The sequence below is a fragment of the Petaurus breviceps genome, unplaced genomic scaffold (assembly GCF_028583685.1).
Source record: "Petaurus breviceps papuanus isolate PSGF00001 unplaced genomic scaffold, PetGlider_PUasm1.0 189, whole genome shotgun sequence".
Taxonomy (NCBI): Eukaryota; Metazoa; Chordata; class Mammalia; order Diprotodontia; family Petauridae; genus Petaurus; species Petaurus breviceps.
The window spans coordinates 40850959-40877595 of NW_027185809.1; the positions used below are offsets into that span (position 1 = coordinate 40850959).

Consider the following 26637-nt stretch of genomic DNA (forward strand, 5'->3'; position numbering starts at 1 on the left):
TTGTAAGTACATAACTGACTAGGTTTATTTTCTAAATGAAAGAATGTTTTAAGTTACTAGTAAATATAGAATAGTTTCCCAGTACTGAAGTAATTAACTCCCCAATTACTAAATGATTACTAAATTTACTAAAAGAAATTATAATTTCTTTATTGCTTTTTCCAGAGAGAAAATAACAGGGGATGATTTGTTATTTACACATTTATCATAAGGCAATTCAGTATAGAATAGACAAGATTTAAAAGATACTGATCTTTCTAACTGCTATGGGAATGGGAATTAGAAGACCTTCCCTGATTTGAAGATCTTCCTGCCCCCTAATAGCCTGAATGCAATCACATGGAGCCTGTGGTAGGAGGAGTTTGCTAAAGGGTAGAGCAGAGTCCACAGGAAGCTGGGAGTTAGAACACCTAGACGGGAGGGGGGGGGGGAGTGAGAAGGAGAGAGGACAGCAGGCAAGCATACAGTTAGGCTTGTGAGTAAATGTTTGTTTGTGGGAAGGCTAAAGGATGGTGTGGCTCTCTGCTACATTGTGGCGTATTAATTTCTATGTTGCTATGATGAATTCCGTTTCCTGGTATTAGGATTTGGTTTTCTGGTGTCTGAATAAACGTTTCGCTTCTGTCTTCTTTATGGGGATTCTGTTATATTTTGTGACTGAGCACTATGCCAGCAAGCATATTCACGATCACTGTCAGTGTTATGAATATTGAGTTACCACTACATTTGGCAGCGAGGATGGAATTATGAAATACCAGACCTCTATGTGGGGGCAGAAGGGATTTAGAAGAAGAAATGGATATTCCAGAATGGGAGAATTTGCCTTATTCCTCCCTAGCAAGGGCATGGGCTAAAAGTACAGGGCTCTGTGAAAACTTAGAACTGAGGTTACAGAAGGGAGAACCTAGAGATTTATAAACATGTTGGAAGGGGTGTGTAGAAGAGGCTGGGTTTTACCAACAGGTTACCATATTATATATAAGAGCAGAGACAAGTTGTTACAGGAAAAAATTCAGATGGAGAAGAAATTAGCTGCTTTGAATAAGAAGTTGGCTGTGTTACAGTGTTTGGGCTCTCCTTTAGAAGAGAAAACTGGAAAGTCTCATAGGGTAGAAGAAAAAAGCTGTTAATTTAGCTCTAAAAAAGAAGCAGAAAAGTAACAGGAAGAAAGTTCAAACAGTTTTGGTAGAGGCTGAACCTAGTTCCCAGCAGAATGTATGGGAGAAAAATGATAACAATGTTACATGACCAGACTTTTACAAGGGCAGAAGTTTACCCCAAACTGAGAAGAAAGCAGGAGAACCAGCGAGGCCAAACAAAGTTCCGGAAGATAATTGAGGATTTCACTCAGCAAAAGGTGACTGATACATTAAGAAGATTCACCCAAAGGATGGGAGAATGCTTGGTTTTGGATGGTGAGAATCAGTGATGAAGGGGCCTAAGGAGTATTGGTATATAGAGTGGACTGCATGAAATTTATAGGTATTTCTCAGAATCCTTTTATCCAGCAAGCTTTTAGGGATTTCCATATTCAAGGAGGTAATAATACTCCCAATCTATTAGCTATGGATGCAATAAAATGCATCCCACTGATTCTATGTGGCCTAGTGGAGACAGGCCCTGGTACTTGCTTAAAGACTGTAAGAGAAAGTTAAAGGAACAGGTAATGAAAACTGCTATCATGGCTGGCAATGCTAATGTGTAAGCCCTTAGGAATTTCTCATAGAAATATCACAGTGAAGACGGCTCCTCCTGCACCTAATTCTGACTCTACTAACTGGTGAAATTGGGCACCCTCTTTCAGAGGTACTAGATAAGATTTCACAGTTAAGTGACTTGGCAGAATGGGAAAAAGATAAATTTCCTTGAAAAAAAAGAGTAAATAGCCAGAGGATTCAAAGTCAGAATAGACTGATGAGAAAAAAATTGTTTACTGCTCTATTGAGGGCAGGGGTAGATTGTAAAAGAATTGATGACATTCCAACTAACAAATTATATAAAATGTACTGAGAAAAGGGGTTTAATATTAGATGGGATAGGCAACTGAGGACTGCCCCTACAGATCCTCTTGATTCCTTGTATCCAAGTTCAACACACCCTCAAGGAGAATAGGAAATTGGCCAAGCCCTAGCTCAGATTAGAGAAATATACAGACAAGATTACAGATCCCATAGTAATTTGACAATATATTGGAAAAATAGATCAACTACTGTAACTGGGGCACTGACAGATACTGGGGTGGAGGCCTTCCTTATTTATGGGAACCTGGGTAAGTTCAACTATGGAACTCCTATTACCATCACAGGACTGGGAGAGGCTGATATATCAGACAGACAAATCAAACTAAAGACGAAAATTGGACAATTACCTAAGAAAGAATATACTGTGGTCACTGTACCCATTCCTGAATATATCATTGAAATAGCTATATTGAGAAGTTTGACCCTGAATTTACCTGAAGATACCAATTTGCAGTAAGGAAAATATTAATTAATACAGTTTTAGTGGGAAAAATAAAAATGGACCCAATCACTTTACCTGAACCTTCTGAAGTAATTACTTTAAAGCAGTATCATGTGCCAGGTGGGAAGGATGAAATTACCAATATAAAAGAATATGTTGATCCAGGAGTGTTAGTCCCTACAACCACTTGATGAAATAATCCTGTCTGGCCAGTAGGAAAGACAGATGGGACATGGAGAATGACAAAGGATTACAGACAACTGAATAAGGTGACTCCTCCCTGGTATGCTGCTGTTCCAGATACCGTTACCTTAATAGAAAGGATCCGGAAATATGATAGGACTTGGTATGCAGTTATTGATTTAGTCAATGCTTTCTTTATCATTTCAATAGATTCTCAACAATGAGACCAGTTTGTTTTCACTTGGCAGGGCAGACAATATACTTTGACCTGCTTGCCAGAAGGATATCTGTATAGCCCTATACATATATCGTGTCACAGGATTGTGGCTAAACAGCTGAATGAATTAGAGCTACCTGGTGTACAGCTTGCCCCCTACATAGATGACATTATGATATAGGGCAAAAATGTAAAAGAAGTGAAGTTTAACACTTTTAATTAAGCATACAAAAGGCAAAAGGTAGGAAATTAACCCTGCAAAGATTCAAGCACTGGGGCAGCTAGGTGGCACAGTGAATAAAGCACCGGCCCTGGAGTCAGGAGGACCTGAGTTCAAATCCAGCTTCACTTAACACTTACTACCTGTATGACCTTGGGCAAGTCACTTAACCCCAATTGTCCCTCTTAAAAAAAGAAAAAAAAAGATTCAAGCACCAGCTCAAAATGTAAAATTTTGGGGTATAGAATGGAATAAGTGATTGCAAGAGATTCTTCCACAAGTCCAAAAGATTCAGAATTTTCCAGTCCCTACTAATAAGAAAGAGACCCAAAAGTTTATAGGATTATTTGGATATTGGAGACATCACATTCCACATCTGGGAAAACCCTTATATAAAGTTACCCAGAAGAAACATGAATTTGATTGGGGACTTAAGCAGAGTAAAGCTTTTGAAGAAGCTACAATAGGAATGGGAATTTGAAGATCTTCCCTGCCCCTTAATAGACCTGAGAGGGGTTTGAAGACCTCCCCTGCTTTGAAAGTAAACTCTGCCCCCTAATAGGCTTAATGTAATCACATGGAGCCTGTGATGGAGGGAATTTGCTGAAGGGTAGAGCAGAGTACACAGGTATCTTCCCTGCTGTGAAGCTAAACTCTGCCCCCTAATAGGCTGAATGTAGTTACATGGAGCCTGTGGTGGGAGGAGTTTGATGAAGGCAAACAAAGCCCAGGGGAAGCTGGTAGCCAGAGCTAGCAAGACTGTGGGAGAGAGAGGTGCCCAGGCAAAGACATAGAGAGGTTTGTGAGTAAATATTGATCTAATATTGGTTTGTGGGAAGGTTAAAGGATGCTGTGGTTGTCAGTATTGTTATGGCTTCTTAGTATCTTTGGTACTATGATGGAATCAGCTTACTGGTTTTGGGATCCAGTTTTCTGGGGTCTAAGTAAATGTTTCAGCTCTGTCCTCTATATGGAGAGCTCAGTATATTTTGCGATTGAACGTCATGCAATTTTTATACTCACGGTCTTTATTGTCATCATAGGCACTGTAAATATTGCATTGGCACTACAGAAGCCAAAGTTGCTATACAATTGGCCCTAGATTTATGGTCCATGCAAAATGGCCCGGTGGAATTACAAGTGACTGTACAGAATGATTATGAAAACTGGAGTTGATGGAAGAAACAACAAAGCCAAAATGTACTTTTAGATCTTTGGTCTAGGAAACTTTCTTCATCTCAAGTTCAGTATACCCCTTTTGAAAAGTAGTTGTTCACTGCATATTGGGATTTGGTAGAGACTGAACAATTGACTCTGGGCCATGAAGTGATATTGAGGCCTAGAATCCCAATTATGACCTAGTTAATGAGTACACCAGCTTCTCATAGAATTGGACATGCATAAGAGGCAGGCATAATTAAATGAAAATGGTATATTAAAATAGATATAAAACAGACAAAAGTGGAGTTTCTGCTCTACATGAATCTATAGCAATCATAGATACTGAAGGAAATGATACACCTCCTAAACCAAAGCAACAGTTGGTACAGTCCTTGGTAAAATGGAACGATGGATGACAGATTAACTGAAGAACAGAAAAAAACATGCATGGTTTACTGATGGGATAGCAAAATATTTGGGCCATAAAAAACATTGGAAAGCAGTAGCCTATAACCCATGTACTAGGCAGACTTCAGAAAATACTGGGATTAGTGGAAGTAGTTAATATGCTGAACTGAAGGCAGTACATCAAGCCAGCAAAACAGAACAAGAAGGACAGTGTCATATATTTACTCATTCATGGGAGGTAGCTACTGGGTTAGTTATACGGATGCCATGTGGAAAAAATCAAAATTGAGAAATTCATGGTAAACAAGTCTGGGGCAAAGAATTAAGAGAAGATATATGGAACATGTCTTTGGTTACTAATTGGTCAGTTTTTCATGTAGACATTCATGTGGCCTTCACCACACCAGAACATGAGTACAATGCACATGCGGATTGACTAGAAAAGACTGCTACTCAACATATTGTCCCTACTCTAAGACCAACTGATGATCTAGTACTAGCAAAATGGGTTCATCAAACAGCCAGCCATTTAGAGGTCCAGGCAACATATGGGTGAGCACAAGATAGAGGTATTATTATCTCTTATTCATATTCAAACAAGTAGCAGAGGAATGTCATATATATCAGCTGGAAAAGGAACAAGTTCCAGACCAAATTCAGCAAATAGATTATATTGGTCCCCTACTCAAAGACAAAGGATGCAAATTTTTATGTACTTGTGCTGACACCTATTCAGGTGTACTAGCGGCTTGTCCTTATAAGAATGCAACCCAGAAAAACACCTGTAAAACTCTAGATTTCATAAGTCTATATTATGGAACCCCAATGCAAATTCAAAGTGATAATAGGTCACATTTCAAAGGTAATGAAATGAAGAGATATTGTAAATTAAACAATATAGAACAGATATATCATATTCCATACTATCCACAGGCATCTGGGTTGAATGAAAGAATGAATGGATTGTTGAAAGAACAGTTAAGGAAGTTAAGTTCTAATAATTCATATCAACATTGGAAGGATAATTTGTTTACTGCTTTATGCAATTTGAATAATAGACCATTGGTAGGAAGTACACCTCTAGCCAGAATAATGACCCCAAATCTCCAAATTAGAAAACAACAAACACATAAGATGCCAAATACTGAGTACTGAACTGTGAGGCAAGATGTCCCAGCACCATATCTAGGAATACCTGGATCAGCAGGGTATGATTTACACTGTTTAGAGGATATTTGGCTGGATAGAAAAGAAGTAAGAAAAATCTCCACTGGATTATGTAAGAATCCCTAAAAATCATTTTAGGTGAATATTACCTAAATTAGGATTAGAACTCGAGGACTACATGTATTGGCTAGAGTAACAGATTCTAATCATCAAGGAGAAATTATTGTGACATTCCAGAATTTGGGTGAAGAACCCATACAGTTTTGTAAAAATGATAAAATAGTTCAAGTGATCATTATTCCATGTGAAACAATACCCCTTGTGAAAACTAACCCTCCTTCTGAAATATCAATCAGAGAAACTGAAGGGTTTGGTTCTACTGATAGAATAAAACTGGGAGCTAAAGTATGGGTAAAGCAGAAGCCAGACAATGTTCCAAAGGCTGTGGAGATTATAGCACATGGGAAAGATAATACTCTAACTGTGGTTTATTCAGAAGATGATTGCCAAATTGTACCCTTAACTCATATATTCTACTGTGAATAAGGCTATGTTTGTGGGAAGGCTAAAGGATGGTGTGGCTCTCTGTTACATAGTGGTGTATTAACTTCTATGTTGCAATGATAAATTCAGTTTCCTGGTGTTGGGATTTGGTTTTCTGGTGTCTGAATAAATGTTTTGCTTCTGTCTTCTATATGGAAAATCTGTTATATTTTGTGACTGAGCACTATGCCAGCATATCACGGTTGCCACTGGCATTGTGAATATTGCATTGGCGCTACACTAATGCAATATGTAATTGATATAGTAGACAATGCGCAACACATTTAATTAGAAATTCAATAACTTGCAAAAGATGCATTACTAAATTTCAAATGGAATTAAGTTCACAGATAGAATAAGCAAAACACTAAAACAAAAGGATTTTATTCACCCAGGAACTTGTAAACCATGTTTTTCTTCAATCTTCAAGTGAAGCATCCTAGAAACACAAATTTACACCTTGGATTTACTCATTTCCTAAATTCAACCCTCTTTGCTTTAAAAAAAAAAAAGTTATCTAATCCACATAAACTAGTTACAAAAAATCTAGTATGGCCATCTAAATTCAAACAACCAAACAGTAAAACATCGAGCCTCCAAAAAGTGGCTATTATTTTCCACTGTGTGTTTTGTTTTGAGTTTTTACTGAAAAACTAAGCATGTGAAAAAGTCAGGCAGAAAAAGAGGCAAAAAAGTTAAGGATGTTAAAAATTGCTCACATTTTCTATGGCTTCCGTCTGTTCGCTGTTATAATCTCTATATTGTCCCAGCATCTGGTCAACTTGTCGAAGGTTACGATTGGTGTCCTTAAGAAAGAAACTATATGACATTAATTGTTCTCAAATAGTATTCCATACCCCCTGACTCCTACATGTATCTTATCGTACGACAAATGTTTATTCTACTAATTTATATTATGCATTTTCACATCATGTATATCAAACTACTTTATAAACATTAATATCAGCCTGGGACAAAAATATGTCCATCTCCTTTACGGATTAAGAAGTAGACCCAGAATTTAAATTCTTATTCAAGTTTCTATAACAAGTTAATAACTAAATCATAAACATAACTTAAGCAACTTTGCTAGAAATACTCTGGTCTCACCACTATCAAAGATCAAACCAATTTAATTGTGCATAACAGAAATAAACAAAGATCAATGTCGTTCACATCAAAATGTATCCTTTTTCATGACTTCAGTTTAGCATATCAAAAAAAGTGTTAGCTTTCAACCTCTACCTAATAGCTAATGTTGTCTGAGTGACTACCAAAAGACATTTCTGTCAGAAAATGATGTTAGATAAAAGGCTGATGAATTCAGGGGTCTCCTGCAGATGAGGACACAAGCCCAGGAAGGGTTGGCTCTCTGTGAAAGATCACCAAGATAGTATACAGGTGACAGAGCTAGGACCCTAATCCAAGTCCTTCTTCCAACACTGTTCATTATTTTTTTATTAATTTGCTTTGGATTTGATTTGTGATTTCATTGGTACAGGAAACTCTAAGAGAGGAAACTCCATCTACCACTGCAAATCAGCACCTGCTCTGGAATTCAGTTGTAGAAAATAGTCTATAGCAACGAGAGGTGAAATCACTTGCTCAAAATCACAGTCAGTATGCATCAGATACAAATATAACCCAGGTCATTCTGACTCCAAGACCTGCTCTCTATGTACTACATCATATTGTCTCCCCTTAATTATTATGTTTCTACCGAAAGGGTAGAACCAACCCAACAGAACACATTCAAATCAAACATGTCAGTTCTGAAGGCTTACCAAGAAAATATATTAAATTTCATATTCATAAATTAAGTTGTTCCACACTCCAAAAAAAATCTATGTGATGAACATGACCCTGTGATCTTGAAAGCTATCCAGGAGAATACAGGCTATGAAAGATCTTATCAAACTAGAATGGGTTTGAATATGAGCCCAGTGACAGTCTGTATGTCTGCCAACCGAGGAAGCTTGGTTATTGGGTGACGAAATTTTAAGGCAAAAAAACTCACAAAGACCATCTACTAAGATATAAAAGGACTGTGTTTATAGCAGGGAGTTCCTATTGCCTCAGACAAAGAAGTGCCCATAGTAAAACAGTCAAAGATCCTTGTAGCATGTTTTGCCCCTAAATTATCCTCCTTAAAAGGCTAGGACTATGTCTTGGTCATGCTTAAATCACCTTCAAAACCCACCACAGTATCTTAATCATAAAAGGTACTTAAATATTTGTTGAATCAATATGCAAAAGTACAAACTAAAAGTCAAAGCCCATTTCTGAAAAAAAGATAGGGTGAGAGTGGTGGAAGAATGAGAATAAATTAAAATTACTGGCTCTTTTCTTTATTCTTTGGCTTTGATCTCCTCCCATCCTCTCAGTTCTTTCCCATGCATTTTCTCAAAGAGGGACAGAAAACTTGCCCATGCCTAATATCAATACTTAGCCAGACTGCTCACCATAAGTCAGTCTGGAATCATATACTATCCTATCACCCCAATAGATGTTCATACTACTAAAAAATGGTGTCTGTGGGTTATTTTACTATAAACAAAAACCTCCACTCCAAAATTACAAGTTTTATAGGCAACTGCTAGCTCTTTTTCCATTATACTACATTTTTAAATGAAAATAAACATTAGACTCATCCTATGTAAAGACTATCATATACAACGATTTGAGAACTTACCTGTAAAGTACTTGTTAAGGTATGGATCTTTGCAGTAACATCTGCAGTATTGTGTTGGTTGGTGCGAGGCTTCCGTCTATCCAATCGACCATGATGGTAGTATTCTGATTCACTAGATGATTCCGCCATTGTTAACCTTCCAACCAATGATTTCTAAAAAGAATGAGGAAGAACAGGAGAGAAGAAAGAGGAGGAGGAGGAGCAAGAAGTTGAAAAGGAGGAAGAGAAAGAGGAAGAAGAGGAAAAGGAGATGAAGAAGAGTTTATTAAATTGTACCAGGACAAGAAGGGAAGTTGTTGACTGGGAAAAATCTTTGCGCCAAATATCTCTAATAAAAGTCTGATACCTAAAATATACAGGAATCTACCACAAAAAATATAAGACTAAGAACCATTCTACAATGGATAAGAAGTCAAGGGACATGAATAAACTATGCTCAAAGGAAGAATGGCAAACTATCAATGACTGTCCCATATCACTGCCACTAACAGTAAGAGAAGTATAGATCAAAAAACTCTTGAGGTATCACCTCATACTCAGCAAAGTGGCAAAGACAACAAAAGACAGAAACAGTCACTGTTGGAGAGGCTCCAAAAATACAAGCACACTAATTCAGTATTTATTAGTAGAACTATGAATTGGTCCAGACTTCCTAGAAAACATGGAATTATGCTAAGAAAGTAACTAAAATTTCCATTCTCTTTGCCATGGAGAGCACACTGCTAGGCATATATGCTAAATCAGTCAAGGATAGAAAGGTCTTTTCACGCCAAAATATGTTTATACAGCAGAACACAGTAAAATGTAATACTATGAACAAAATACTGTAGATGCCCATTAATTGTATAATGGCTAAGTAAATTGTGGTAGGTGAGTGTAACAGAATATTACAGTGCCACAAGAAATGGAATAACAAAATAAATATAAAAATTTTGGAAAAGCATGGGAAGACTTTTATGAACAGAAAGAAAACAAAACCTGAAATAATATACATATATATATACATATGTTTATACATATAGAATGAACACAGTGACATAAATGCAAAGAACAAAAAGCAAACAAAACTGAATTTTGTGGTAATTGTAATTGAACAAGTTTGGCTCTAAAGAATAGAAGAGAAAATGCACATCATTCTCTCCTCTGCAGAGTTGAGAGATTATCGATGTCAACCACTACATACACTGTCACACTCAGCTGCTATGTCATCTCATGTTGCTGGCCTACCTATTTTTCCCCCTTTTTTTCCTTTGTAACAAGGATGGTTCGGTCAGCAGGTGAGTTAGCAGGGTTATGTTCAGAGAGTAAGGTGATATGAAAATAGACAAAATCAACAAAAAAAGTTTACTATATAAAATTGATTGTTAACTTTAAACATTAATTTAATCATATAAAATTGATGCAAGATTTGCATGTTGCTGTTAAGTAATTGTAAAAACATAGCTGCCCTATCTCCACAAGGAAAAATCAGCGGCAAAGTCAAACAAACTCTAAGGAATATTAAAAGAACAACAGGATGACGGACTGAGAGCCCCATTCCATCCTCCTCCTTCCCCTGCCCTTCATCACCAAAAAAACCCAAAAGCCAATGCATACAGGCCTCTTCATGTATTTCAGTACACGTAAATTTTGAGAAGGAAAACAAAAAAAGCATTCCCCATAATTTCCCAAAGAAAGGTAGCAAACTGTGTAACAAGGCGCATGAGAGCGGGAAGAGCTGAGTTCAAACCCCATCTCTGACATTTACCAGTCGTGTAATACTTGGCAAGTCATTTCCCCTCTAGGGTTTTTAGGTCTTCAACTATAAAATAAGGGGTTAGTCTCTAAGGTACCTTTCAAGTCTAAATCTTAATGTTCCTACTTTTTTAAAAAGTTACTAAGACAGCTATTCATGCTGCAAATAAATCTTCTCTAAGTAGAATTTGCTTTTTTTATTTTGTTTTTGCTAAGACAAAGAAAAGAAGGAATATTTAGCTCCTTATCGTTACAGTTGAAGTGATGGATCCTGGATGCTAGTATCTTTGCTAGATTTTAATAATAAATTCTAAAAAGTCAATCATACTTGTCTTCCTACTTTCTCTCATAAATATAGTTATGAAATCTTAGGTAATCTTTAATGAAAGCATGGTTCCACTGCCCATTTTTATTTCATATTTATTTCAATAAATCACAATTCTAGCACTTAAATTCATTTCAAGAAATAGGGAGGCAAAGAGGAAAAAAAATGTCCTGTTTTTACTGTGTGTGAGAAAAAGTTCGGAGTCTGAGTCTGAGATCAGAAAAGGTCTTTATTCTTTCTCATGAGAAAAGGCACTGCCCCTGTCGCTCAAATGACGTCTGCCAGGGAGTGCAACATGTGGAAGCTCAGAGATTTCTCTTGTCCTGATCCTAACTCCACCTCTAACAGCTATCCTACCTCACCACTGGCTGGTGAGGCAAGCTCACAATCTTCCTAATTGGCACAAAGCAGTTTCAATACTTCATTATGTATTTCTTTTCACCAAATTTGGAAGTGCCCAATCAGAAGTGTACTAGTATGGTTTTCTTTCAAATCACCTCATTTCCCAGAAATCATAAGTTACTCACATGACTGAACTGGTTTACAAAGTATGGAGAAGAGAGAGGAATGTAACAGGGGGTTAAAAGAAATGAGGAAACTTCACTGTGAGCCATCTCTCACAACTGTAACTATTGACAGTGAATATGATAATCAATCATAAGCATCTTTGGATTATTTTGGTTTTCCATGGGCAAGAATTTTTTTTAATGATAAACAGCTCTAAACAGCACACCAATGGGCGTACACATTTATCTGAATCCTCCAAACAGTTCTCAAACTAAATCCCTACTGTGCTAACAATTAGTAAATAATGATAATTACAGATTTTTATACATTCATCTTCATATTCCTATAATTCAAATTTAAACTGTTCATCCAAGTACCTTATTATTTGATACTATAAAATTATTTTATACTGTAATATACAATATAAACTTGATTATATTAATTAGGTTCAAGATGTTGGTTAAATATTTAAGTGATATGCAACAAATAGAAAACATTTTCAAATCTTACTTCACACAATTAAAGACTACATACTTTTAGCAAGAAAGAATCATGATTTCCAGCATGAGAGATTCACTAGTACACATTTAAAATGCCTGCAAATGTTAATTCCAAAAGCTGGAGCAACAAATGAAAGATGTTCAGTCTCCTGGATCTGATGGTACACCTGCAGAGAAAATCAAGTATAAAGATAAAATAAAGATGGGAGTTAAAGGGTGATAAATATGTTGAACATTCAGAAAATATCACAGTACTTCAAGCACATAAGATTTATGACCTAAGAACCAAAACAACACGGGAATTATTTGCTTTCCATTGGTGTTAAGAGTCTAATCAGTTTCCTTATAAAGCTCCATCAACAACATCCAACCAAGACCACAGGAAGGATTCAGGAACAGCACAAGATAAGTACTGGGCGCAACATAAACTTCTACACTATCTTTACTGAACCAAGGAGTTTTCTGTTAAGTTTTTGGTTTTTAAACACCACCAGGTAATTTGGACACTGAGACCCAGAAAGCACTGATAGTGATACGAATAAAGAGGATGGAGGTGATCAGTGCATCAGTGAAGCATTTTTAAAATGGATAAAAGAGAGAAGGTAGTTCAGAAGGACACAAAAGCAAGAGGCAGTGTTGGTTTTATAACCTTAGGTTTAAAATTTTTTAAAGCTGCGTATTATAGATACACAATTATACTTACACATACATATAACCCTCTTTTCCTGAGTTTTTAGTATGTTCCTTTCACAACATACCAGTGTTTATATTTGTTCATATTTGTCCAATTTATTCATTTTATTTTTGTTTAAAAAGGAAAAAAAATTAACGAAGCAACTCATTTTATGATGGCAAAGAGCTAGATACTAAAATATCCAACAATGGGGGAATGCCTAAACAAATTATGGTGTATAAAGTACTACTGTAGTGCTTTAGTACTAAAGTACTACTATAAGAAATGTCAAAGGGAATGGTGTCAGAGAACCCTAGGAAGATTTGCATGAACTAATAAAAAGTGAAGTGAGCAGAACCAGAACAATTTACATAACAACAACACTATAAAGAACAAATAAATTTGAAAGACGTAGGAACCCAATGACTAACCACAATTCCTGATGACCAGTAATAGTAATGAAATTTAAAGATCCCCTGTATTAGCTTGGTTTTTGGTTTGATTGTGTTAAAAACCCAGAGCTTGTGAATCCCACTTGTGGGATGGACTTGTTGACGTGAAAAGAGAGGGCTGAACTGGGAGGAGCTGGTGACGTAAAATTTAGAGAGACACAAGACAAGAGAGAGGCAGAAGAACTTTTTGGAAGCAGCACCTTGGAGGCAGAGAGAGACTGAGAGGATTGCTGAGGGCCACTTTGAATTGCCCAGGACTTTTCAAAGCTGCCACCCAGAGCTGCCAAGGACTGAGGAGCCATGGCTGTTATGCTGGTATTTTGTCTGTTTTGATGTTGTTTTGCCAGATTTGTCCACTGGTGAAGGACAGTGCTGTTGTTGCAGAGGTATTGGAACCTTGCTGTTGGTTCAGAGCTCCTGGGACTGTTCTGCAGACAGAGTGGACAATGCTGTTGTTGCAGAAGTCTTGAAACCTTCTGTTGGTTCAGAAGCCCCGAAGAAGGATTTTCTTGTTGTATGTTTACAGAAACCCTGGAAGGGGGTTTTGCTAATGTTTTCAGGGATCCTAGGACTGTTCTGCAGACAGAGAATGAATTAATGAAGACACTAACAATGTATCTTGTGGCCTTGCTAAGCTTTGTCTCCCCAGGAACAAAGATTGCTGAGAACTTGCCTCCTGTCAAGATAAAGAAAAGACCTCCATTTGGGTATTAAATGCTGTGCATAAGCTTGTTGTAACTCTGGGGTAGATTCAATTGTGATACAAGGGTGGGGAACTTTTGACCTTTTTGTGCTCTGTGATTGAACAAATGAATGTACTTTACTTATGATTGGAAACTCATCTCCATTTGAGAACAGGGGCTTTGTGATGGACTAAATGAATGTACAGCCTAGGGGTGGAGTAGAATTTAGAAGAGGGACTTTGTGATTGATTAAATGAATGTAATGTCCTGGGGTGGGGTAGTATTTGATTAAATCACACTTGGGGGTAGTACTTGGAGATTATTGAATCACACTTAGTAAATGCTGTATTCTGAGTGATGTCATATTTTGATCTTCTCTGTTCCTTAATTTGTCACTGAATAAAATGGAGAGCACCTATGCTGGTATTTTGAACCTTGGGAAGTTGCCTTTGCTTGGCATTACATTACACCAGTGATGAAGCATGATAACCAAATCCTGACAAAGAGGTAATGGACTCAAGATATAGAATAAAACATATGTTTTTGGGTTTAGCAAAAATGTAAACTTGTTTATAAAATCTGTTGGCATTCAAAGCCTTTCACAAACTGGTTCCCTCTTTCCAGTATTCTTACACTTTACTCTCTTCTAAGTTCTTTACAATCCAGTGAAACTGCCCTTGTTGCATTCCCTTGCACAAGACACTGCGTCTATAAAATCTAGGCATTTTCATTGGCTGTGTCCAAATACTCTCCCTCCCATCTCTACATTCAGGCTTCATTTTTAACCCCCAGCTAAAATCTTATTTCTACAGGAAGCCTCTCCTAATCTCCATTAATGCCAGTGCATTTCCCCTATTGATTATCTCATGTTATTTTCCCATTAGGCTGGCACAAACAGAATATAATACATTATAACCAAGGAATTACAAAGAGAAGCAGTAGTAAGGACATCAAAGAGAAAAATGATCAAAAAATAAAAGACCAATCACATGGCAACCTCATGTGTTCTACTAATATTTTTTTTTTTTTGCTTTTTGGAGGGCAATTGAGGTTAAGTGACTTGCCCAAGGTCACACGGCTAGTTTTTGTGTTAAGTGTCTGAGGCCAGATTTGAATTCAGGTCCTCCTGACTCCAGGGCCGGTGCTCTATTCACTGCGCCACCTAGCCACCCCTCTACTAATGTTCTTACAATGTCAAGATGATGCAAAGAAGACCCTACACTGTGGGACATGGACTATAGTTACCCAAAATGGACACAGGTGGGTTGTGAGCTGCATAGATAAAGGGAATACCCACTCCCTTGAGATCACAGATCCATTGGAGTATTTTTTACATCCACAACAATTTCTAACATTTCTTTCTATCCTTCTGTTTGTACACCTTTGTACTGAATGGTTATTAGTTGACTTGGTTTAGAATATCTTGTAAAGTTCTTTAGAATATTCCTCTACTTTATTCTCTGCAATAGATTTTAAAAATAAAACTTCAATTATCTACATGATGGTCCCTTTATTTAAACTCATCAAAAACAATGCAAGGTAACATGACTGAATGTTTAATAAAAAGATGTTTACTGATGCCCTTTACTACATGAAATCAATTTCACCAGCTCCTTATTCCCTTCTCTAAGGAAAGCCTATGAAACATAAGAAGTGGGCTGGGGAAAGAGAGAGAGCATGAAACTTAGACCTAAACTCAAATTCTAGCTCTCCTACTTGGTACCTATTATTTCTGAGTCTCAGCTTCCTAATCTCTAAATCAAAAGGAGTTGTACTAGGGTGGGGGACATGTGTCCTCAAAGCCACAGGTGGACCTCTAGGTCCTCAAGTGCGACCCTTTGACTAAATGGGCCACACTGGAGGACCTAGCGGGCCACATGTTACCTTGAGACCACAGGCTCCCCTTCCCTGGACTAGATTATCTCAGAAATTCCTTTTAGCTATAAAATCCCATCATGGGAAGATGAATACCCAGGTAACTATCAATTCGCAGGGATTTATCTCTATATAAGGAATTGATTCAAAAATATAAGAAGTACAGATAAATGTTCAAAATGTATGAAGAGACATTTCTCAAAGGAAGAAATCCAAGCTCTCAACAACCATATAAAAAAAAAAGAAAATATCAATAATAATTATAGAAATGTTGCCCCTCAAACATCAGATTGGTTAAGATGAAAAATAAAATGATTTTTGGAGTGGCTCTGAGAGAATAAACATACTTATGTACTATTGTTGGAGCTGTGAAATGGCCTGGTCAATGCAGAAAGCAATTCAGAATTATGATTTCAAAAGTCACTAAACCATGCACACCCTTTGACATAGCAATAAGATTACTAGGCCTGTATCCCAAGGAGATCAGAGAAGGAAGGAAATTACCCTTATCTGCAAAAACATTTATAGGCACTCTTTTGGTTGTATCAAAGTGCTGGAAACAAAGGGTATCCCCAATAATTAGGGAACAGTTGAACAAATCATGGTATATGAATTTAATAGAATAATACTATTACACCACAAGAAATTAGAAAAGGTATAGTTTCGAAGAAACTCAGACTTGTATAAACTAATGAAAAGGTAAAAGATCAAAACCAGAACAATTTAGACAGTAATAAAAATATTGTGAAGAAAAAGAACTTTGAAAGACTGAAGAATTCTGATCAACCCAATAACCAATTTGAACGGAACAGTGTTTTTTTAAACTAAATATCTAACTCTGCAAAGCTGACTCAGTATATGCATTTAATGTCTGAATCAATTTCAAATGTAGAGTCATCTACTAATTGCCAGTCATTCAACAACTAACCAGATCTACAAGCAAATAAACTTGAGCTGGCTAAAAATATCAGACCAGCTGAGCAGTGATACAATACAATTTGGTGATTTCAAAGCTGTGGTTTCTGATTTTCAAGTAATGTACGTTAAGCACAGCTTCAAAACTTATTTAGTGTTACTGTAGGAGTCTTGTAACAGATAGAAAAAAACAGCAGATGATATTTTTTGAAGCTAGCTTCTTGGCTTGTACTCTTTTCCTTTCCTTTTTAAACCCCACCCCTAACTCCATAAATTCATCCTCACGGAAAAACAATATGGTGGCTAGGGATTTCTATACTTAGAGACTTCAACAATGTTGATTCCCCTCTAAGTTCACAACCTCCAAAACAATTCAATATATGGTCTTTAAGAGCTATTAAAGTCAAAACTGTACTCATCCTAAAGCTAACTACTGTTTCTCCAAACTTAGCCTTTGTACAACAGATAAGCAATTCATCACCACATCCATACCTGACATCTTTCAAGCTTGGCACAATCTTCCATGGCTTACATTCTAATGTCATAGCCTTCAAAAATTCAGGCCTATCTCCACATCTCAGTGAGCCATGAAATTAGGACTTTGGTGGAGAATTTCTTATTTCTATTTAAACTTTCAGGAAGTAAGGAGATAGGCAGAGAGGGAGGACAGAGGATCCAAAACAAATTATCACTTAATATGCCAAAGATGACTAACAATAACAAAAAAAAAATCCTACTGAATAGCACAAAAGAGCTATCATTGGATGAAGAATAATATTTTTACTATTTTATTGAGCACCACAGTTGTGTTAGATTAGGATTTTCTACATGATTTTAAAGTCACTTCAACTATACAAATTGAGGGCAAAAAGCAAATAAATAAATAAAATAAAATAAAACAACCTACAAGTTCAGGAAAATGGCATTCATTCCAAGATCACCTAACTCTCAGTTTTCTAGGGTCTTTTAGAAAACTCAGGCACACATACACACACATGCTCAATGTCAAACATACAAACACAATGCTATAAGAAAAGTTTGTTCAACTGAACCTGACAGATTTGTATTTTAATGTCATAAATATTACTATGGTCCTAATGAATCTTACACAGATGATTATATCCTCCAGTCCAAATAATAAATTCCTAACAATCTGTTCCTTCTAAGAACTTAACTGTTTATAACAAATGTCCTCATGTCACCCTGATCACAGGGACCCGAGAAAATTAGATTAACTTTGCTACAGGACTAACAATGAACTCCATCTGAGAACCTAAATTAACTTCTTTTAGCTGATTCTAAAGAATCATTAGATTGTCCAAATTATGACACACATTTATATGGAAGAAAAGCAATTTGTTGATTCTCAGGTCTCTTTTCCTTAAAAGTCATTTTTAAAAAGAAGCTGTTCTACCAACAGGGTGATAATTTACAAAGGCTGACTAGTCTGAGTTATGTTACTACTCTTTTGGTTTCTAAATCTATCCTGAAGTTACTAACTTCAAAAAATACCTTCTAATGAATAAAATTATATTTAAATATTTCAAATCCAACCACTAACAAAGTATCATTTTATTTTAATTGTACATGTCTGCAATGTAAGCTACCTCACCCCCAAATGATATCCATGTTGATCTTAATATTGTAATATTTTCCCTGATCTTTTAATATTTTTACAATGTGTTCAATACAAACTGTTGCATTATTGCTATCTTTGACTACACTGTTGTAATCAGTGCATACAATGTTCTCCTGGTTCTCCTTTCATTTGCCATTACTTTATTTGACCACATTCACATACCTTAATCTGTTCACAGCCAGGTCCCAACCAATGGACACCTATTGTGTTTACAACTTTTGCTATTACGAATAGTGCTGTTCAGAATATTTTTGTAAAAATAATTTTTTTTCTTGTCTACACATATACCAAAATTTTTTTAACAGTAATTTTTATTTTTGGTGTGTGATAGCAAAGAATCAGAATTAAAGTAGATGCCTATCCACTAGGGAATGTTTGTTTGTTTTTTTAAGTTTGGCATATAACCATAATAAAATAATACAATACTGTAAAAGGTGATTAACATGAACATGAAGAATGTGCATGTGAACTGATGGACATCACCATTAATATAATCTCCCAAAACTGTTACTCTGCCCACTGTTACCCCTCCCCACAAAAGAGCCCTCCCTTTGTAACAAGTATGAACAAACAAATCTACACATTGGTTTATGTCTGAAAATGTATGTGACCCTCTACACTACTAATCCTCTCTGTTAACAACTAGGAAATATTCCCCATTGGTCTTCCAGAGTTGTTCATGCTAGTGATCAAAGTTCTTAAGTCTTTCAATTTTGTATTCTTTTACAATGTTGTATAAATTGCTCTGGTTCTACTTGGTCTCCATCAGTTCACACAGATCTTGTCAAGTATCTCTGAACTGATTGATTCCTTTCATCATTTCTTAGGACACAGTAAGAGACCATTATGTTCATACATTCATAATATTCATAATTTGTTCTGCCATCCCCCCCAATTGAAGGATACTCAATTGTTTCCAATTGTTTGCTATCAAAAAGTGCTGTTTTAATTATTTTTGTACCTATGGGCCCTTTGCATTCTTAATGTCTTTGTGGAATATGTCTAGGACAAGCTTAGTAACTTCAGAGGTTTACAAGACAAAAACTAAGAATCACTGGGTCAAGCACAGAATGAGGGTTTAACAGCATGAAAACCATAAAGTAATGAGTTTGTACAGAACATCAGTGGTTAGAGAAAAGTCTAGTGAAGAAGCAGGTGATCAGACTGCTCTTATATATCTGAATCAATTTTGAACCAATTCCCTATATATCTCCAATACTGGACTTTTTAAATTTATCATTTATTTATTTTTAGTTTTGAGTATTCATTTCCACAAGATTTTGAGTTACAAATTTTCTCCCCATCTTTCCTCTACTCCCCACCCAAAGATAGCAATTCTACTGAACACCTCTTCCCCCAATCTGTTCTCTCTTACATCCTCCCCCATAATCCTCCCAACTTTATAGTAGGGCAAGATGGATTTCTACACCCCAGTGCCTGGATGTCTTATTTCGTAGGTGCATGTAAAAAATAATTTTTTTAACATTTGTTTTAAAAGTTTGATTTCCAGATTTTTTCCCTTCTTTCCTCCTCACCCACCCCCACAGGGAAGACAAGCAATTCAATATAGGTTGTACATGTATAGTTACTCAAAACATTTGCATAATAGTTATATTGTGAAAGACTAACTATATTTCCCTCCATCCTATCCTGCCCCCCCCACTTATTCTATTTTCTACTTTGACCCTGTCCCTTTTCAAAAGTGATTGCTTCTAACTACCCTCTTTGCCAATCTCCCCTCCCTTCTATCATCCCCCCTCTTATCCCCTTCCCCCCTACTTCCCTGTAGGGTAAGACACCCAATTGAGTGTAAGTTGTTCCTTCCTTAAGCCAAATTCAATAAGAGTAAAGTTGACCCATTCCCCTTCAACTACCTGCTCTTCCCCTCCACTGTAACAGTTTTCTCTTGTCTCTTTTATATGAGATAATTTACCTGATTTTATCTCTCCTGTTCTCCCATTATATTCCTCTCTCACCTCTTGATTTTATTTTTTAGATATCATTCCTTCCTATTCAACTAATCCTGTGCCCTCTGTCCATATATACATGTGCATACATATACACACACTTACATATGTATTTATACACACATATGACCTCCTATACATACATATATGTATGTATGTATATATATATGTGTATATTCCCTTCAACTATCCACATACTGAACAAAGTCTCATGAGTTACAATTATCGTTTCTCCATGTAGGAATGCAAATAGTTCAACTTTAATAAGTATCTTATGATTTCTTTTTTCTATTTACCTTCTCATGCTTCTCTTGCTTCTTGTATTTGGAAGTCAAATTTTCTGCTCAGCTCTGGTTTTTTCATCAAGAATACTTGAAAGTCCTCTATTTCATTGAACAACCATAATTTCTGCTGAAGCATTATACTCAGTTTTGCTGGGTAAGTGATTCTTGGTTTTAATCCCAACTCCTTTGACTTCCGGAATATCATATTCCAAGCCCTTCAACCCCTTAATGTAGAAGCTGCTAGATCTTGTCTTATCCTGATTGTGTTTCCACAATACTCAAATTGTTTCTTCCTGGCTGCTTGTAATATTTTCTCCTTGACCTGGGAACTCTAGAATTTGGCTATGATATTCCTAGGAGTTTTCTTTTTGGGATCTTTTCCAAGAGGCTATAGGTGAATTCTTTCAATTTCTATTTTGCCCCCTGGTTCTAGAATATCAGGACAATTTTCCTTAAGAATTTCTTGAAGGATGATTCCTAGGCTCTTTTTTTGATCATGGCTTTCAGGCAGTCCAATAATTTTTAAATGATCTCTCCTGGATCTGTTTTCCAGGTCAGTGGTTTTTCCAAGGAGATATTTCACAATGCTTTATTTTTTTCATTTGTCTGGATCTGTTTTATATTATCTTTATTTCTCATAAAGTCATTAGCTTCCATTTGCTCCAATCTAATTTTGAAGGAATTATTTTCTTCAGTGAGTTTTCGAAATTCCTTTTCCATCTGGCCAATTCAACTTTTTAAAGCATTCTTTTCCTTATTGGCTTTTTGGGCCTCTTTTGCCATTTGGGTTAGTCTATTTTTTAAGCTATTATTTTCTTCAGTATTTTGGGGGTCTCCTTTTGTTGCCTCACTTTTCAGGATTTTCTTGCATCATTCTCATTTCTCTTCCCAATTTTTCCTCCACTTCTCTTACTTGATTTTCAAAATCCTTCTTGAGCTCCTCCATGGCCTGTAACCAATTCATTTTTTTCTTAGAAGCTTTTGATGCAGGAGTTTAGACTTTGTTGTCTGGTTCCATGTTTTGATCCTTTTTGTCCCCAAAAAAGAATTCTATAGTCTGATTGCGCTTCCTCTGTGTGCTCATCTTGCCAGCCAATTACTTGACTTTTGAGCTCTTTGCCATGGTAAAACTCTGCTTCCAGAGTGGAGAGAGCTATGTCCCGAATTGCTGGGGTTTTCACAGTTGCCACAGCTATGAGGAGGGAGCCCTCTCTACAGCCACCACAAGCTCTGGCACACTGACATTTCTCACCCCAGGACCACTGCCCAAGACTGTGACCCAGGGACAGCTAGGTGGTGCAGTGAATAGAGCACTGGCCCTGGAGTCAGGAGGACCTGAGTTCAAATCTGACCTCAGACACTTAACACAAAAACTAGCCATGTGACCTTGGGCAAGTCACTTAACCCCAACTGCCCTCCAAAAAGCAAAAAAAAAAAAAAAAGACTGTGACCCAGATCCAAGCAGATCAAAGCAAGAGCAATTACCCTCTGAATGGTTGCTTGGTCCCCCTGAGATCTGCAGGCCTGGAGCTCCAGAGGCAGCCACACAGCAGCAGCTACACTGCAGCTACCTCTCACCCCTGGGGCAGGGGGTTAGACCACGCTCTTCCGTCACCCACTTCCAACAGAGTTCCCTACTGACCTTTTTACTTTCTATTCAGAATTTATTGGTTGAGAAGTCTGGAAACCACCACAGCTGTGGGTGATTCACTCTCCTGAAGTCTGCTCTGACCAATCTGTGCCACTGGTTGGGGCCAGCATGGCTCACAGGACTGCTCAGCCCCTTGCAATAGACCCTTCCTGTGAGCCTGCCAGGATGCCTTCAGCAGGAGATTTGTTTCTCTCTGTCACTTTGAGGTTTCTGTAGCTCTAAAATTTGTTTAGAGTCATTTTTTTACAGGTATTAGAGGTGGTTGGAGCAAGAGCTCATGCAAGTCCCTGCTTTTACTCCGCCACCTTGGCTCCACCCCCCAATTTTGGACTTTTAGCAGAGAAGAATGCTTCAAAGATTTTTTCCCATTTATTTCCTCTTCATGTTTTAACTGCATCGCATTTGTTATGTAAAAAATTTAAATATTATGTAAACAAACTAACCATTTTATCTCTTGGTAGCCTCATTATATCTTTTATCATCAAAAAACTACTCCCTGGGGAGGCCAGGTGGCTCAGTGAGTAAGAGCACTGGCCCCAGAGTCGGGATGACCTGGGATGGAATCCAGGCTCAGATACTTAGCACCACACCCAGAAATAACTGGCCATGTAACCTTGAGCAAGTTACTTAACCCCAATTAAAAAAAAAAAAAAACTACTCCCCTATCCAAAGTGAAAAAAGGTATTTCCTTTCATTTGCTTCTAATTTGTTTGAGCTATGATCTTTTATATCTAGATGTGACTGAACTGTTAGCCTAAACTTAATTTCTGCCAAACTACAATTTCTATCAAAAACTGAATCCTTACCTCAGTAATTTGTGTTCTTGAACCTATGAAACACTATGCTACTATGTTCCATTGCTTCTGGATCTTATGTAATGATTTTCCACTGATCAATCTTCCTATTTTTTTTAAATAAGCACCAAATACTTTTGGTGAACACTGCTTTATAGTATAGTTTGAGATCTGACACTGCTAAGCTCCCTTCCTTCCTATTTAATTTCATTATTTCCCTTGAGATTGTTAAACTTTTTTTTCTGTCAAATGTTTGTTTTTATTATGTCTAGTTCTATAGAATAACTCTTCATCAGTTTTATTGGTTTGCCACTAAAAATTAATTTAGGTAGTAATGACATGGCCCAATCATGAGAAAATAATAACTCTCCTATTATTTAAAATCTGTTTCTGCAAAAAAATTTATAGTTGAGTTCATATAATTCCTCTTGAAATAGTTAACTGTTTTATATATTCAGTAGTTATTCTGAGTAGGATTTTCTTTGTTCTGTTTTGTGAATAATATAAAAAAAATGTTAATAATTTGAGGGGTTTATTTAATATCCTACTTTATTGGTTTTTTTTTCAATTTAATAGAATTTCTAGGGTTCTCTTAAGAAGCCATCATATCTACAAAAAACAAAATAACTTTGCTTTTTGCCTGTGCTCATTCCTTTGATTTCTTTTCCTTATATTTTTGCTATAGCTGGCATTTGTAGAAATATATCAAATAATAGTGGTAGCAAATTATATCTTTGCTTTACCCTAATCTTATTGGAAAGGCCTCAACTATTTTCCCATTATATATATATAAAATGGTAGCTCTTGGTTTTAGATAGATGCTATTTACAATATTAAAGAAATATCTATTTATTGCAATGTTTTTGATGTTTTTAATTTAAAAGTTTTAAAATAAAAATTTTAATTTAAAAAACGGTGCTGTATTTTATCAAAAGCATTTTTTGCATCCACTGATATAATCATGTGAAATTTATCATGGTTGCTATTAATATGGTTTTATCACGTTTATAGTTGAACCAACTCTTGTTTCCTGTTGTAAGTTCAACCTGGTCCTAGTAGATAATCTTTTCATTACATTGCTATAGCCTCATTGATCATATTTTATCCTGTATTTTTATACTTATATTCATTTGGGATAGTGGTCTATAGCAGTGATGTCAAACTCAAACAGAAAAGGATCCCTGCCAGTGCATATGGACTGCATTGTATCTTTATTTGGTTAAACATTCCCCAATTACATTTTAATCAGGAAAGAATTTAGGTGTAACATTTCTGGTCTATAGTTTTCTTTCTCTGTTTTGCCTTACCCTGGTTAAGGTATAAAGACTCTACTCACTACAAAAAAAAAGGAATTTGGCAAGATTCCATCTTTTCCTAATTTTCTAAATTTCCTAATTTTCATAATGATTTATATGTTAGAATTCTTCAAATGTTTAATAAAATTTAATCATAAACCTAAATGGTCCTAGAATACACAAAAGCCAGGACTTCATTTTCTATTTCTTGTATTATTCTGAGTATTTTGTACTTTTAAAAATATTCATTCATTTCATATGTTCTTACTTATGCTAGCATACGTAGTTGACCAAAATAGTTTCTAATCATTTCTTGTATTTCTCCTTCATTTGTTGAGGCAATTGTTTTTTTTCATTTTTGATAATGACAATTTCATTTTCCTCTTTTTTAATCATATTAGTTAAAGGTTTACCAATTTCATTAGTTTTTCAAAAACTAATTCCTTTAATTTATCAATTCAATGTTGTTTTCATTTCCTATTTATCAGAGCATCTATTTTTGTGTTAAATTGGAGTTTTTTTATTTGTTGCTTTTCAGGGTGTTGGGGTTTTTTTTAGTTTTATTCCCAATTCACTAATCTGTTCTTTTTCTCTTTGGTTGCTTGAACGTGTTTAGAGATATAAATTTCCCCTAAGGACTGCTTTGGCTGCACCCCAAAATTTTTCATATATTGTCTGTATGGTGTCCTTTTCTTTGATGAAATTACCTACTGTTTGAACAATTTGTTCTTTCTGATCCACTAATTATTTAAGATTAAAATATCTAGTCTTTTTGTTTGAATTATCTTTTTTTTTTTAATTCTGGACTTAAACCCTGAAAAGGGCTATTTCCATACACAGAGAATAAAAAATAGAATTTTAAATGAAACTGGAAAACCATGTGATTTTGAAACGTACAATAAATTCTACACATTACTTTCAAAACTGTCCCGCTTGTCTGTGCTTCCTTCTGAACTTCTTTCTGTTCTCTTCTGTTGATTTTTTTTGTAGTGCTGCAAATACTCCTTTGTTGGCATCACTGTTGCTAGCCCCACCCACCTCCTAGCCCCAATTTAAAATGCAAAGAGGGAAAAAAAAGACTTGTAACAAGCATAGTCAAGCAAAACAAATCCACACAATAGCCATATCTAAAAATATAGATTTTTAGATTGCACCTTGTGTCCAACACCTCTGTCAGGATGTGGGTGAAATGCTCCATCAAAGGTCTTCTGGAGACATAGTTGGTCACTGCAATGATCAGAGTTCTTAAATTGTTTTTTCTACATAATGCTTCTGTCCATATATAAATTGTTCTCCTGGCTCTGCTCACCTTATTTTGTATTAGGCTCATCTCTTCCATCATTTCTCATGGCACAAAAGCATTCCTTTATATTCACATGCCTCAGTTTGTTTAGCAATTCCCCAATTGTCTTAGAGGCAAGCTAAGGTATACCCTTAAATTCTAGTTCCTTGATGTTTTTTTTCCTCCTCTCTTTTACTTCCCACCCCACCTTAGAATCAGGAAATATGTTTTGCTTGTGACTATTCTGTCCTCGGTATTATTTCTCCTCTTAATCCCATCCCAACCCTTGAATCTCAATTTATATTTCTATACCAAACTCTGTGTCTGTGTCTGTGTGTATGTGTGTGAGAGAGAGTGAGAGAGTGCTCACTTTGTCCCTTTCAGATAATAGTAAAGTTCATTTTAACTTTATACTGTCCCTACCCCCTTTCCATGTCTGTATATTCATTTTCTCAAAACCTGATTATGAGAAATGGCAAGTTCCATCCCCTCCGTCTTTTGTACACTAGAGTAATCCTTTTACTCTCTCTTCTCTTCCTCTTCTTCAAATCCTCAGCACAGAGTCAATCCACCTCCAGGGCATTATTTTTCTTACTGTAGTTAAGTACCTCAATACTCTTTGAAGACAATAAGCGTTCTAAAACAGCACTTCTTTCTTCTCACTCCACTACAATGTTAGAATATCATCATCATAAATCCCCCTCTAAATGCGCAAAGAAGTTTACCTTCCTAGGTTTGTTTTGACTTTTATTTTCAAATTATTTGAAAGTTCCTCATTCCAAAGTTTCATATTCAAAGTTCCTAATCAACTCTGGTCTTTTTTTGTGGAATGCTTAAAAGTCCTCTATTTCATTAAAGATCCATTTTTTCTCTATAAAATTGTACTCAGCTCTACAGGCTTTTATTTTTGGTATAAATCCTTATGTTTTGCCTTTTGGAATATTATTTTTCAATATCTTTTCTCAATCATAGAAGAATCTGTCAGGTTTTGTGTGATTCTGAGTATA

General features: G+C 36.2%; 1 protein-coding gene across 11 annotated transcripts in view; it reads right to left on the bottom strand.

Annotated features, from left to right (window-relative positions):
• The window catches only part of CEP128 (centrosomal protein 128), a 576359-nt gene that overhangs the window by 538546 nt on the left and 11176 nt on the right, over positions 1 to 26637 (bottom strand). For 7 of the 11 annotated variants that reach the window (XM_069092342.1, XM_069092344.1, XM_069092346.1 and 4 more), the window contains exons 2-3: positions 9055 to 9207; positions 7082 to 7168 (exon numbers count right to left, since the gene is read on the bottom strand). In XM_069092342.1, coding sequence (XP_068948443.1) covers positions 7082 to 7168; positions 9055 to 9183 — 216 coding nt within the window. In that variant the 5' untranslated portion in view covers positions 9184 to 9207. Of the gene's footprint in view, positions 1 to 7081; positions 7182 to 9054; positions 9208 to 12154; positions 12288 to 26637 lie in introns of those variants that run through there. The other 4 variants (XM_069092349.1, XM_069092345.1, XM_069092343.1 and 1 more) reach the window with 3 other exon arrangements.